The 15,349-nt window shown below is 41.9% G+C and overlaps 1 protein-coding gene across 7 annotated transcripts in view; it reads right to left on the reverse strand.

Annotated features, from left to right (window-relative positions):
- Positions 1 to 14,602, reverse strand: part of SPTLC2 (serine palmitoyltransferase long chain base subunit 2) — a 92,437-nt gene extending 77,835 nt beyond the window's left edge. For 2 of the 7 annotated variants that reach the window (XR_004968339.1, XM_036314170.1), the window contains exon 1: positions 14,196 to 14,437. Coding sequence is in view for 6 of the 7 variants with exons in the window: in XM_036314170.1 (XP_036170063.1) it covers positions 14,196 to 14,324 (129 nt within the window). In the remaining variant the exon portion in view is untranslated. Of the gene's footprint in view, positions 1 to 2,510; positions 2,553 to 10,047; positions 10,212 to 14,195; positions 14,438 to 14,557 lie in introns of those variants that run through there. The other 5 variants (XM_036314199.1, XM_036314183.1, XM_036314189.1 and 2 more) reach the window with 5 other exon arrangements.
- Positions 14,603 to 15,349: the final 747 nt, after the last annotated feature.

Raw genomic sequence — 15,349 nt, forward strand, 5'->3', positions numbered from 1 at the left:
TGATCGATGTTTCTCTCTATCCCTCTCCCTCCCTCTCTATAAAAAAATCAATAAAATATATATATTTTTAAAAAAGGAAGATGTTTTTATTTTCTTTAAAAATTTATTTTTCACCCTAGCTGGTTTGGCTCAGTGGATAGAGCATCGGCCTGCGGACTCAATGGTCCCTGGTTCGATTCCAGCCAAGGGCATGTACCTTGGTTGCGGGCACATCCCCAGTAGGGAGTGTGCAGGAGGCAGCTGATCGATGTTCCTCTCTCATTGATGTTTCTAACTCTCTATCCCTCTCCCTTCCTCTCTGTGAAAAATCAATAAAATATATATTAAAAAAATAAATTTATTTTTCAATTACAATTGATATACAGTATTATATTAGGTTCAGGTATATAATATTGCAATTAGATATTTATATACCTTATGAAGTGATCACCTGATAAATCTAGTAACCTTCTGAAATCATATATATATATATATATATATATATATATATATATATATAAAATCACAATGTTAGCCTATTTAATAAAGAGGAAATATGCAAATTGACCATCATGCCATAATGGTCAAGATGGCTGCACCCACAGCAGAGGTAGGGATTCCGTAACACAAGATGGCTGCGCCCATAGTGGAGGCTGACTTCCCATAACGAGCCTTTAACGAACAATCAGCAGGGACCTGAGGCCACATCCCCCGACTGGTGGGGCTTGACAGGGGACCTCAGGCTGCATGCCCCCACCCTTGCACCAGGCTGGGGGACCTCAGGCTCCGCCTCCTGAATGGCAGGGCTTGACAGGGGACCTCAAGGAATGCCCCCTCCCCTGGCCAGGGGACCTCAGGCCACGCACCTCACCCCAGCACCAAGCCAGGCAACCTGAGGCCGTGCCCCCCACTCGGCGGGGCTTGACAGGGGTGGGGCCAGCCAGGTCTGGATCTAGCCCAATGGAGGTGGGGCCGGCCGGGTCTGGGTCTGGTGTGATTTCAAGGCGCACATGGGTGGACGGGGACTTGACTCTCATTCTCGTGGCGCGGCCCAGACTCTGACAGGAGGAAGATTTTCACATACATCTTACTAATTTTGTTTCATCTCTGACACTTCTATTATAGAGAAAGGGCAAATAGCAATATTAAAATATTTCCTCTAGTTAATTCCCTTTTAATGTGCACAAATCTCATGCACTGGGTCACTAGTTGACTATATTCCCTATGCCGTACTTTTCTTTACAACTGGCAATTTATACTTAATCCCTTTCACCTTTTTCGCTCATCCCAATACCCCTTCCATCTGGCAACCATCAGTTTGTTCTCTGTAAATATCAGTTTGTTTTGATAACTTTATTTTTATGCCACTTATATAAACAAAACTGAAAAAATCAAAAACCAATATTGAGACATCCGCTTCCAGGTTGGAGTTAAAAGTTAGAGGCAAGCCATCACTTACACAGAACTAGATAAAACTACAGATTACTCAAAACAAGAAACATTTTTTTAAATAGGTTTTTATTGGTTTGAGAGAGAGGAAGGGAAAGGGATAGAGAGATGGAAACATCGATGAGAGAGAAACATCGATCAGCTGCCTCCTACACACTCCCTACGAGGGATTGAGCCAGAATCAAGGCCTGTGCCCTGCCCAGGAATCAAACTCGTGACCTCTTAGTTCATGGGTTGACAGTCAACCACTGAGCAATACCAGCAAGGCAGAAAAAGAAACAATTTTAATAACACTGTAGAGTTGTCTTCAATGCAAAGTAAAGAGCACATGATGAACTAAAATTCCAAAGATGAAAGAGCCTTTTCTTGGTAAGCTGAAATTGCTAGCCATTTTCTTTCCTAGTGGTATTTGCAGGGTTTGAGCATAAACTGATCATAATTGGGCTTGCCATAGGCAGAAACACTCTACCAAGAGGAATAAAAACCAGCGGAGCTTATGGTAGAGCTGTACAAGTTGGTATGACTGAATTCTAGATTAACACCAAACACATGGCCAATTTTCTGCACAAGACATTTACACAGTTCTAGAGAAGCTAGAGGGCTGCACTAGAAAGGTGACTTGAAACTCACCACAATCTCACAATGCTTAGGCAATAAAGTCATACATACTACAGGGAGGGCTCCCAACAAACACACAATGGATCCCACCCTTGAGGCACTGTGCTCACTAGAGTAGATTAATCTACCCAAAACTTCAGCCCAGCCGCACCCTGTTCTACCTCTGGTTAGATAGCAGTGCTTACCAAGGGTGGGCAAACTTTTTGACTCAAGGGCCACAATGGGTTCTTAAACTGGACCGGAGGGCCGGAACAAAAGCATGGATGGAGTGTTTGTGTGAACTAATATAAATTCAAAGTAAACATCATTACATAAAAAGGTACGGTCTTTTTTTTTTTTTAGTTTTATTCATTTCAAACGGGCCGAATCCGGCCCGAGGGCCGTAGTTTGCCCACGGCTGGCTTAGCCCCTTACTGTATCTACCTCAGAGGGCAAAAGCTGAAAAAACAAAACAAAACACTGACTTTAGTCTCTGGAGGTCTTTTATTCATACTGTCCAGCAATCAAAAGCTTCTGCTTTGCGAGTAGGCAGGGAGGGAATATGAATATGACTGAAAAAGAGAGAAGGCACAGTGTACAGTAGTCTACACATTCACCTCTCACTACTTCAGCACTGCTAGCCTTGGGAAATCTCTCTCAACTTGATCTTCCCTTCCTCCCTTTAATTTCACATGCCAAGAGGTAGAGATTCCTCCCATTTAATTTTTTAACATTTCCCAAGCTGCAAAAATAATTTTCATACATCAAAGTCTCTCCTAGGAACCCAGAGTCTCATTTTATCAAGGAGCTCAAAATCATAATTATCTTTCTTTTTCACTCATTCAAAAATATTTCATTTCTCTATATATGTCAAGAACTGTGCTCTGTAGTTGATACAAGTAAAAGATAATCCTTGTCTTCAAGAAGTCTGCAGTTTTTTTAAGAGAGCAAAACGATGCAAAAATCAACATTTTTGTGGGGTATTTTTTATTGAGGTATAATTGACATATAACAACATATTAGTTTCAGGTATATAACTCATGATTTGATATATTCGCATACTGTACTGCAAAATGATCACCACAAAAGTCCAGATAACATCATGCATACATAGTTACATATTTTTTTCTTATGATGAGAACTTTCAAGATCCATTTTTTTAGCTACTTTCAAATATGCTACATGACTTTTGAGATAAGAGAATAACAAAAACTATTTTAAAGAATACTTACTAAAGGGATTTATATTTAAATGAAAAATGTACACAACTTGAGAAGCCTTTTTTTATAACTGATTCTCAAGCTGGCTCACTTTTCCTCTCCACATGAAATGGCAATATCAAGGAAAGGAGATTAAGCAATTTGTCTAGTCACAAAAAAGTTAAATTCAAAGTTGGGACTAGAATCCAAGTCGTTACCTTTTCCATTTATTGGCATTTCTTAATCTCATTCCTGAGATTTTCTATTAATCAAAATTTCCCTTGATTATATCAGAGATATTACAACTTAATCTGATTGTTTTAAAATCATCAATGGCTTAATATTAGAATTTCATTTTAAACTCACCCTTCATGCTTAATTTTTCTATTCAGATAATTAGCAGTTTTTGCTATTCATATTACTAGCTATCCTAGAATGGAGATAAATGATGGTATATGAGTTTCCTCTGTTAAAAAAAAAAGTCTGTTTTTAGGAAACCAGAACTAATTTAGATGTACTGCTTCCTTTGCCTATACACAAGCCATGCTTATGTAGGAGGTAAAGATATTAATTACCTTTAGCACATACAGCAGGAGTCTCCTCAGGTAGTTCTATTACAGTCTCATCAGTGATCACAGGCCAGGTTTCTCAGCCCAGTTTCTTGGCATTCCAAGTCAAGGTGAGAAAGGGTGGCAAGGCAGAAAGTCAAAGCTAACAGGTTTCCTTTCCTTTGAAGCACCAACCAGCATCTCACAGCTTACACCCCTTGTAAGACTATTGGAAGGGGTGCTGCAGAAGTGACTACTGGCCATGCTGCTCCTTAGAAGAGCTAACGGAAAGGTGATTATATATACTGGAGTGTGTCCGTGCCATTTCCAGACTATTAGGAATGTCACTGACCACTTCCCACTCCTCCTCATGAACGGTCACCCTTCCTAGTAAGAATTTTCAGTAAGCCCCTATTATTTTTAACCACCTGTAAACCTAGAACACTAAAAGTTATGCTATGAGTTTCTTTACTGGCACAACCTATTTCTCCTATCTACTAGTATAATAATAAAAGCATAATATGCTAATTAGACCAGACAGCCGAATGACCTTCCAGACGAAGCCGAGGCTGAGAGAGCCAAGACAGCCTCTGTGGCTGCAAGGGCCGAGCCCCTTGCACAAATTTCATGCATCGGGCCTCTAGTATGTTTATAATATTATTTTGGGAAACTGGTTTTCATCAACAAGCAAGCACATATGAAATACCATACTATAATTAATTTTTTAAAATAGATAAAAACATACTCAACACCTAGATTTATCAAAATTTAACAACTAGCTTATATGCTTTAGATCTTATTTTTCCATTAAATAAAACATTGAAGTTACCATTCATTCTTTTACTCATTCATTTATTCCATTAATACTCATTGAGCCCCTATTATAAGCTAGGCATTATCTGAGCACTAAAATGCATACATTCTGGTGAGAGAGGCAGACAATAAATAAGCAAAAAGATACATAATTTAATATCAGGCAATTATAAATGCTATAACTAGAAGAATACAGTAATAAAAGAGCATTTTAAACAGGAATAAGCTGTCTGAAGGATGTAAGGGACCTATATGGATTGGAGAAACAAACTAAGGAAAAAATATTTTTCAGACCAAAATAAAAAGGACAAAAGCCTTGAGGCAAGCATGCTTGATGTGTTCAGGGAAGAGCAGAAAGGCCAGCTTGGCTGGAGCGGAGTGACCTGGAAGGATATGAAGTCAGGGAGGTATGGGAGAGCCACATGAAATTTGTCCTTTTAAGAAATTTGCCCTGGGGAAGTGTTATTTCACTTCGCTATAAGTATAAATGCTACCCTTAATTTGGTGTTTATCATTCCCATGAATTTTAAAAGTACCTTTACTATATAAATACATAGCCATGAATAATTGTCCTGCATGTTTTTAATCCTTAAAATCACATTATTCTATATGTATCTCTCTGCAACTTTTAACAGTATGTACCTAAGATTTACCCAAGTTCATAATATAGACATGATTCAACTTTTCACTGCTATCTAGTATTACATTGTATGACTACGCCATACAGTGTCTTTGCTGATTTTTAAAAAAATATTTTTAAATAAAACGACTTAAAAAAAAAATTTTTATTGCCCTAGCCAGTTTGGCTCAGTGGATAGCGTGTCAGCCTGAGGACTGAAGGGTCCCAGACTCGATTCTGGTCAGGGGCACATGCTTGGGTGCGGGCTTGATATCCAGTGTGGGGTGATGATTCTCTCTCATCATTGATGTTTCTATCTCCCTCTCCCTTCCTCTCTGAAGTCAATTAAAAAATGTATTTAAAAAATATTTTTATTGATTTCAGAGAGGAAGGGAGAGGGAGAGAAACATCAATGATGAGAATCATTGATAGGCTGCCTCCTGCACGCCCACACTGGGGATCGAGCCCACAACCTGGCATGTGCCCTGACCTCCTGGTTCATAGGTCAATGCTCAATCACTGAGCCACACCAGTTGGGCTTGTTGATTTTTAAAATATTTTCTGAAATATGTCTGCTGTGGCCATGAGCAGAATCTGTTGGGAAAACATTAATATATGGGCTGAACTGACTGACCCCCCATATGCTTAAGTTCTAACCCCAATACATCAAAATGTGACTATATTTGGAGATAAGGTTTTTAAAGAGACAATCACATTAAAATTAGGTCATTAGGGTAGGTCCTAATCCAATGACTAGTGTCCTTATAAGAAGCAATTTGGGAACAGAGGGAAGACCATGTAAGGATCCAGGGAGAAGAGGCTCAACTACAAGTCAAAGAGAGAGGTATTAGAAGAAACCAACCTTGACCAAACCCTCTCTCAGACAGTCCCCACAACTATGAGAAAGCACATTTTTTTGTTTAAGACACCTATTCTGTGGTACTTTGTTATGGCAGCCCTAGCAGTGTTCAAACTGTGGGTTACAGCCAATCAGTGGTTCATGATGTCAATTTACTGGTTTGTGATCAGCGTATTTTAAACTTTCAGTTCAAAACTTTCATTGAGTAGTACAGAATAAAGACGATCAGATGATCAGTGTTGCATGGGTAAACACTGATTTGTGAAACCTTTCTTTCAGTTACATATGTATGTGGACATAAAATATGTAAAGCACATAAAATATACATACATTATGGGTGCACTGGGTTGTGATATAAAAATGTTATTTCTTGGTGTGGGTTGAAATAAAAAGATTTGAAAACCTCTGCTATCATATATATCTACATAGAGACTTAGTAGAACAATCATTATAAATATGCATATCTCAACTTTTCTAGAAACTGTTCTCCAAAGCAATTGTACCATTTTATAGTAAGAGCACCCACATACACGTTCCAATTGCTAAAATTTTGTCAACATTTAATACTGTCATACTTTAATAGCTTTCAAATTGGAAAAGATGAAAACATTATCTCACTGTTTTAACTTACAGTAACTCAAGAACTAGTGAGAATGAACATATTCATATATTTATTTTTCAATTTTTTTGCCTGCGAATTGCCAATTCCTATCTTTTGCCCATTTTCTACTGAACTGCATGCTTATTTCAGAAAGCATACTGATTTACAACAAACCGTATTTAAAAATGAACCCCCAACACAGGGGTATCCCAATATTTAGGGCTCTATGGTACACGTGCATTATTTCTAGTCAGAAGCAAAAATTATTTTAAAATACAAGAAAAAAATACCCACTTTAACATTCATAATGGGTCTTGAAGGTAATCTTAAAGACAACAAAAATAAGCTAAATTTTCTGAAATTAAATGAGTCAAGAGCAAAAGGCTTATTTGCTTAATCAGTCACAAAATACAAACTACATTATTAAAGCCTTCTTAGAAGCTATTCAGAAGCCAACTGACTTTTGAGGCCACAAACCATGTATTTAATCAAAGAAGGCACACCCACTCAGAATGCAAACACAGCCTCTACCCATCCCTTTCAATTGCCTATTCTGCCAATGAACACTGCTTCTTTCTTTCAAAAAATGAATCTAATTGAATCTCAACCAATTAACTATCTTGCTCAGAACACTAGGAAGTTCCTAGGGCACCTAGGCCAACCTTAAAAAGCAGGCAAGTCTGTCTTCCCTGAATATTCAAGTTCTAACGTACTACTGGTCTCATTTATCAAGAATTTTCTTTAAAATATATTTTATTGATTTTCTACAGAGAGGAAGGGAGAGGGATAGAGAGCCAGAAACATCGATGAGAGAGAAACATCAATCAGCTGCCTCCTGCACACCCCCCACTGGGGATATGTCCACAACCAAGGTACATGCCCTTGACCGGAATCGAACCTGGGACCCTTCAGTACCCAGGCCGTTGCTCTATCCACTGAGCCAAACCGGTCAGGGCTCTCAAGAATTTTTATTAGAGAATTCCTGAATACTTCAAATGACTCTGGAATCTTTCAGATCCAGATAGAAATGCTCTTCCTGTCGGAACAAAAACATTTGAAACAATAATTCAGTCCCACAAGTAGTAAACAGTTACATTTTTGCAAAGCCTTAGGTCTTCCAGTGTCTCATCAGGCCCTGGGAAACCTGAACAGGTATACTGGACATTCTAGCTACTCCTCCTGTTCTTGTCTCATAACTTATTTTCAGAGTTACGGTTTCTATTAAGTGGAAACAAAAGCTAGTAGCTATTTAGTAAGCCACCCTTCATTAGTTATTCATTTGTAGCCTTCTAAGAACCATATAAGTAGCAGGACCAGCATTTTGTTCTTCCTATTTCTCCTGGCTTATTATTTAAATAAGAACATAACTTGTACCCCAATTCCTCCTTTAGAATCTCATTTATTTTGGTGGCTAAAAGGCTATCATCCTTCTAATATTTCATTAAAATTACTACTAAAGAAAATAAAGTTAGGTTCAAAACTGTCTCAAAAGCAGATAATTTTTTTCCTTCTATACTTATTAACTAATTAAGGAACATCTCACAAGGTTCTATAAAGAAATTAAAGATCTAAAAAAAAAAGTGCCATTAACAAGGAGCTTTAAAAAAACACACCCAACTCTTGGAAATTAAGATCACTGAATACTGTAACATGCTGATGAGAAAATGTCCTGCAAATCCTCCAGAGGTCTTTAAAAATAGGATGGAATCATCTATTAAGATTAGTTTTAATAAAGTCCTACAAAGAGATAAAGGGACTGAACTACATAACCCCCTAAAGGTCCTTCCAGCTCTAATTTTGCCAAAGCTTCCAATTCTCTTTCAAAATTTCCCTAATGCTAATTGAACTCTTTACCTCCAATAAAGGCTGACCCTCCTCTCATTCCTCTGAATGGTAGGGAGGAAAAATTACTGCTTTATTGCTACCCTTCCTTGTGAAAACTCTGTCTACTGTTATCATTAAAAAACAGTGATACAGTAATATTGTCCTGGGCCATGTGGCTCAGTTAGTTGAGTGTCATCCTGTGCACCAAAGGTCACCGGTTTCGGGCTCAGTCCCTGATGAGGGGCATGCAGGAGGCAGCGGGTCAATGTTTCTTACATCGATGTTTCTCTCTTCTTCTGTCCCTCTCCCTTCCTCTCTAATAAAAACATTTAAAAAAACAAAACAGTAATGTCTACACTCATGAGGATGGCTACTGTAAAGAAAAAAACCTAACACCCAGCACTCCTGTGATGTTTCTCATTTATTCCCACTAATGTGTTACCACAATCACAACACTTCTGACACCAGAATGGGAGCAATAAGCGTGTGTGCTTCCACACCAGCAAGCAACACTTCGACAACAGTTCAGTGTCTTACAATTAACTCAAGTCTAATGCTATTCACCTGGAGATATCATCACATCCCACTGGTTAAGGGCTCAGTCCCATAAGACTCTCTCTCATCCCCCAACTTCAGACGCCAATGGCAAATCTAGATCGTCCTCTGTGCTTCTTAAGATCAACTATAAATTGGAGGTACACACCATCCCCTCCTCCAGTTTGATTAATTTGCTAGAGCAGTTCACAGAACTCAGGAAAATTGTTTATTTACTGTTTACTAGTTTATTATAAAAAGATATTAAAAATACAGGTGAACATCTAGTTTGAAGAGAAGGCAAGATGTGTGGGAAGGAGCACGCCCCTTTCCCAGCACCTCCATGTGTTCAGCAACCCGGAAGCTCTCTGAACCCCGTACTTATGGGAACTTTTATGGAGGAGGCTTCAGTACGTAGGCATGATCAATCATTAACTCCATTTCCAGCCCCTCTTTCCTCTCTGGAAAATGGAAGGTAGGGCTGAGCATTCCAAGCTTCTAGTCATGGCTTGGTCCTTCTGGTGACCAGCCCCTATCCAGGAGCCCACCCAGAGTCACCTCACAGAACAAAGAACACCATGGTCACCCAGAACACTCCAAGAGACTTAGGTACTCTGTGGTTAGGAATCAGGGTCAAAGATCAAATACTAGAACAAAACATGCTCTTAATACACTTCTCACTTAGGAAATCACACAAGTTTTAGGAATTCCGTGCCAGAAACAGCGGAGATAGATATAGATATATAGATATAGATATATAGACAGATATATCTATATCTATATCTATATCTATATCTATATCTATATCTATATCTATATCTATATCTATCTACCTACCTACCTACCTACCTATCATCTATCTATCTATCTATCTATCTATCTATCTATCTATCTATCTATGTATATACACTAGAGGCCTGATGCATGGGATTCGTGCACTGGTGGGGGAGCATAGCCTGCTGGGATGGGCCCGCTGTGAGAGAGCGAGCGGCTCATCCCAGTCAGCTGAGCGGCTGTAGACCCACCCTCTGAGCAGCTGCTCCCTGGTCTGGCATCTTCCGTGGAGCCGGAGCACTTGCCTCTCCAAGAGACCTGGTCAGCGCCGGGCCCAGGGACAATAGCACCGAGAAGCAGTGGAGTAGGCCTCAGTCCTGCAGTGGCCATGAATCCGCCTCCCAGCCTCCAGGATCAGCTCTGCAAGCCTGGCAGCAGCACTGCACGGCCTATGGGCATCCAGAAGAGGTGGCAGGGAGCAAGGAGGAGCCTGGGGTGAGGAGACGATGATCGCAGCCCGGGTCCCTGCCTATCGGCCCAGGGTTCACAGCAGGAGCAGCCACTCATCCCAGTCAGCTGAGCGGTGCTCCCACTGTGGTAGCACACTGACCACCAGGGGACAGCTCCTGCGTTAAGCATCTGCACCCTGGTGGTCAGTGCACGTCACAGCGACTGGTCGACTGGTCGTTCTGGTCATTCCACCATTTGGCCAGTACGTAAGCATGATCAATCATTAACTCCATTTTATTATATAGGAGGATATATATGGTGTCCCAAGAAAATGTATACACACGTTAATGAAATGCATTTTAATAACACTGCCTTTATAATTCAAAGTGTATGTACATTTTTGCCACACCCTGTATTTCCTATTATCTCACAGCTATCACCAAAAAAAAACCCTGGGTGACGTCAACTGGTGACCCCATTGTAAGTTGAGCATCTGTACATTTGTAACCCACCCCACTATTTTTCTGATATTGTTCCTGTAAATGCTGATTCTGACTAATATGTAGCTTGTAAATAAACAGTACATTTGTATAAGAATCCTAGGAACTAACTTCAGAAGTTACCAACTCCGACCTTCAGTCATCCCAGTTCCAGGAGATTTGCTGACCTTCAAACGCAGAACCAGGAAGACAAAGTACCAGGATGATCCACACTAGACTATCACTTGAGCAGTTTTGAAGGTCTTATTAGAATGGACTGTGCTGGACTGCACACAGAGAATTTTTCAACCCCCTTCCCTTGATTTCTTTGTTCTGCGTTGCCTCTCCCTCCTTATAAAAACTCTGCCTGCACTTAGACGTTGAGATGGGCTTTGCAACAAGAGTCCCCCATCTCCTCAGGCAATTGGCACTTGAATTAAAACCTCTTTTTCACCAGCATCTGTCTAATGAGTTTGGTTTTTGTGGCAGCAGGCAGCCCACCTTGGGTTTCAGTTACACATTCATCCCTTCAAACACAGAAACATAGACTCTGGAGAATGTAAAGAAATCTTAGAAGTTTCTAACTTCTCTCTGCTCATAAAAGACAAATGTAGGAATATGTGAGGAAATGAACTTATACCTTGGGTTTAAAAACATGTTATACTATAAATTTACAGTAAGAGCATGATGCACACCTGTGCACATAACATCTTTTTTTAAAAATTTATCTTTATTGCTGAAAGTATTACAGACATCCCCAGCATTTAACACCTTATGTGTATTTTTATGGCACACATATCCCCCAGAAACTGCTGATTGGAGTTAGAGCAGTAGCATATCACTTTAAGAAAAACAAAACTAACTTAAATATTTTTAAGGCCCTACCTGGTTTGGCTCAGTGGATAGAGTGTCAGCCTGTGTACTGAAGGGTGCCAGGTTCGATTCCAGTCAAGGGCATGTATTTCCGTTGCAGGCTTAGTCCCAGGCCCTAGTTGGGGCACCTGTGGGAGGCAACCAATTGATGTGCCTCTCTCACATAAATCAATCTCTCTCTCTCTCTCTCCCCCCCCCCCCCTTCCCTTCCACTCTCTCTAAAAAAAAATATATATATATATCAATGGAAAAATATCCTCAGGTGGGGATTAACTAATATATATATTTTTTAATATATTTTTTATTGATTTCAGAGAGGGAGGGAGAGGGAGAGAGAGAGAGAGAAACATCAATGATGGGAATCACTGATCGGCTGCCTCCTGCAAGTCCCCCACTGGGAGATTGAGCCCACAACCTGGTCACGTGCCCGGACCGGGATCAAACCGTGACCTCCTGGTTCACAGGTTGATGCTCAACCCCTGAGCCATGCTGACCGGGCTAAAATGTGTTTTTAAGATATTCTTGTTCTCATGAAGTTACCAAAAATCTCTCTTTTGCTTAAAAGGAAATAAAAAAACTCACACAATATTCTCATGTCCGTGTACAAAGCAATATACTTAAATTCTTTGTTTAAAAAGACTTCTGAAAGACTTCCTAGAAGCAGCCCTAAACATTGTTTAGCGTATTCCATTATCGCATTCTTCCAAATACCACCATAGTGCTTTGAGAGGAATTTTCCCCTAAAATGTACTAGGAAAAGTCAGGCAGGTTTTTAAGTTTCATTTTAACAACTTGCTATTTCATCATCATATTGGTCGTGAATTCTGAAGAAACATTATGCTTACTAATGCTCAGCTGTTAGTAATTATGGGAGGCAGAAATTTAATTTACTACTAAATCAGAACATAGCTCCTATGTTAAGTGAAAAGAGCACTTAAACACAAAACACCTCGAAAATCTGAATACCTTTCTCTTGATTTCCTTTTCCCTTTTAAATAACCCACTGGGCCATGGCTGGGTAGCTCAGTTGGTTAGAGCATCGTTCCAATACACCCAAGGTTGTGGGTTCAAGCCCCAGGTAGGGCACGTACAAGAATCAACCAATGAATGCATAAAGAGGTGGGACGACAAACTAATCGATAAATAAATAAATAATAAATAATCCACTCATTCACCTGCAATGTATTTTCTGACTCCTCCTGTGAGATTTCCCTGTTATATTCTATACCACAATTTTGTCTTATTAGCCATGACTAGGAAAACAATTCCTCCCACTGCTTATAATGAGCCCACTCTTATCATTTCCTCTCTCACACAATTAATTATTTTAAAAAATGACAACAAATCTTTTGAATTTAGTACTATACTGCCTTATGCCTTATAAATTCTAGGGAGGTCAAGTCTCTTGTATGTTATTTCCTCTCCCCAACTCTTATAGTCTTCTTCTCTCAGCATGACCTGGAGAAATGTTTTATTTTCTGTTTCACACCAAACAGCAACAGGCCTATCTAGAATATCTACTGACTGGGGGAGGAGCCTGCCAGATATTTATGTTAAAGCCAAATTAAACCACAGTCACAAGCCAAATACAGGGAACAGATTACCTTTGGGGGTGGAAAAGTTTTCCTAAATATCTGAACATGACTTTTAAGTATGAAAGACAGTTGCAAATATCACAGCACTCTCTTCCAGCAACACGGATCTTGCATCCTTTTAATCAGTTTGTCTTTAAAAGCACATTTCAGCAGACTATGCCAATCCAGAGAATTGGAAGGTTAATAATTAGTCTTGAACTGAGAACTTTTCAAGATATTTCAGAACTGCCTGGATTTGCTTGGTGATTCAGCCTCGGTTAATTCGTATGGAGTCATCACAAGTCATCGCCAGGTTAAATAACCCCCTTGGGTGACAGAACTGTTGTTCAAAGGGCCCAGGGGACCACCTACCTCAACCTGGATCGGGGATGAGGTCTCACCACGGGCTATGAGCTTAAGGCTCTCGAGGCACCCGACCGCGTTTACTTGCAGGTGGGTGGTCCAATGTCTTGCTTGCCGAAGGGGTAGGGTATGTGGTAGGAAGTGACTAATTTCGTTTCCGCCTGGTACCGCCTCTTAACTTTCTTTGCCTCCCGAGAACCCCAGGATGGTCTTCCTAGGAGGGCTTCAGGGCTCCAAGAGGAAGCCTCCATCTCGAGGGCATGAGGAAGGCGCCTCGGGAGAATCAAGAGCCCCTAAGCGGTTCCTCCAGGGTCCGAGGAGTCACCCCCTGCCTCCGCTGCTCGGCGGCCCACATTTCTGGCCCAAACGTAGAGAGGAAAGTACCCGGACTTGAAGCACACCCCACACCTCCAGGCACAGTTGAGGAGGACCTCGAGCGAGGAGAGACGGGGGAGCCCCCGTGCCGCCCTTGAGGCTCCAGCTCCGGACAGGCCCGGCCAGCGCCAGGAACGGCCGCCAGCACACACCTGAGCCGCGCCGGACGCGCGCCAGGCGGACGGTCACCGCGACCTCGCCCCGCCCGGCCGCCGGCTCCGCGCGGGTGCCAGCTCGCGGGGTCCCGGCCCACAGCTCCGGCCCGGCCGCCCGCTCCCACCGTACCTGGCCGGCTGCGGCAGCGGCGGCAGCGGCGCTGCTCCTCACGTACCCGTTCCGCACCTGCCCGTTCGCCACGCAGCCGTTCGCCCGCAGCGGGCGACGGCAGCAGCAGCCTCCTGGCTCCGGCCGCATGGTCCAGGCAGCACCAGGCGCAAGACAGACTCTGTAGGCGGTGGCCGAAGCGGCGGCGGCTCCAAGTCCCGCTCCGCACCCCACCCACCTCCCCGAAACCGGAAATGGCTGCACGCTGCCGCCAATTCCCGGCTGTCACAAGGGGGCGGGGCCCACTCCCGCGGAGGCCCGGCCGCCCGCGGGAAGTCCGGGCGGGGGCTGGAAGGAGGGTCAGGAGATTACGGACCACTGACCAATCTGGAGGAGGAGGAGGCGGACCCCATGCTGCCGCCTGGCCAATCACAGGCGAGAGTAAATCTGGTCGCCCTTGTCCAGGGGCCTTCAGGAGGGACTCGTGGACCTGGCACCCGATTGGCTTGGCTTCTGCTTAATGGTCCACCCTGACGAGGAGGCGGGGCCGAGGAAAATTAGCCAATTGGAGTGTGAGGGTAGAAAAGGGGGCCGAGCCCGTCTGTGGAGCGGGTTCCCTGGTTCTTCTGGACAGCTGGCGCCCCCTCTCTCTTGCCTCCGGGTGAATTCGCGGGTTTAATTCCAGGCCAAGACAGGGCTCCTTTATTTAATTAACAATTCCTCTATGGATGTTCTTAGAGTAGCATTTTTTACATTATCTCACCATTATTCAGTTTACATGAACACATATCTTTTTCCCCTAGCTGCCAACATTTTTTTTCATATTTTTAAACCTTATTTTTCAATTACAGTTTACATTCGACATGAATTTGTATTAGTTTCAGGTTACAATGTAGTGGTTAAACAATCATATACGTTACACTGCATTAACACGTTTCTTAAGTAATCATTCAAATGTCTCTTTCCCCTCCACACAGTCTCTATCCATGTTTTGTGTTCAATTTCCTTTAAAGAGCACTTCCTTGAAAGTCAGGAAACCTGGTTTCCCTTCCAACTCTGCCAATAACGGCAAGTTAAACCTTGAATACTTCACAACTTTAGGAGCCACATTCTTTAAAATGGAGTTAATACTTCCTGCTTCATAGTCTCATTGCAAGAATTATTTTAATGAAGCA

The sequence above is a fragment of the Myotis myotis genome, unplaced genomic scaffold (genome assembly GCF_014108235.1).
Source record: "Myotis myotis isolate mMyoMyo1 unplaced genomic scaffold, mMyoMyo1.p scaffold_m19_p_1, whole genome shotgun sequence".
NCBI lineage: Eukaryota > Metazoa > Chordata > Mammalia > Chiroptera > Vespertilionidae > Myotis > Myotis myotis.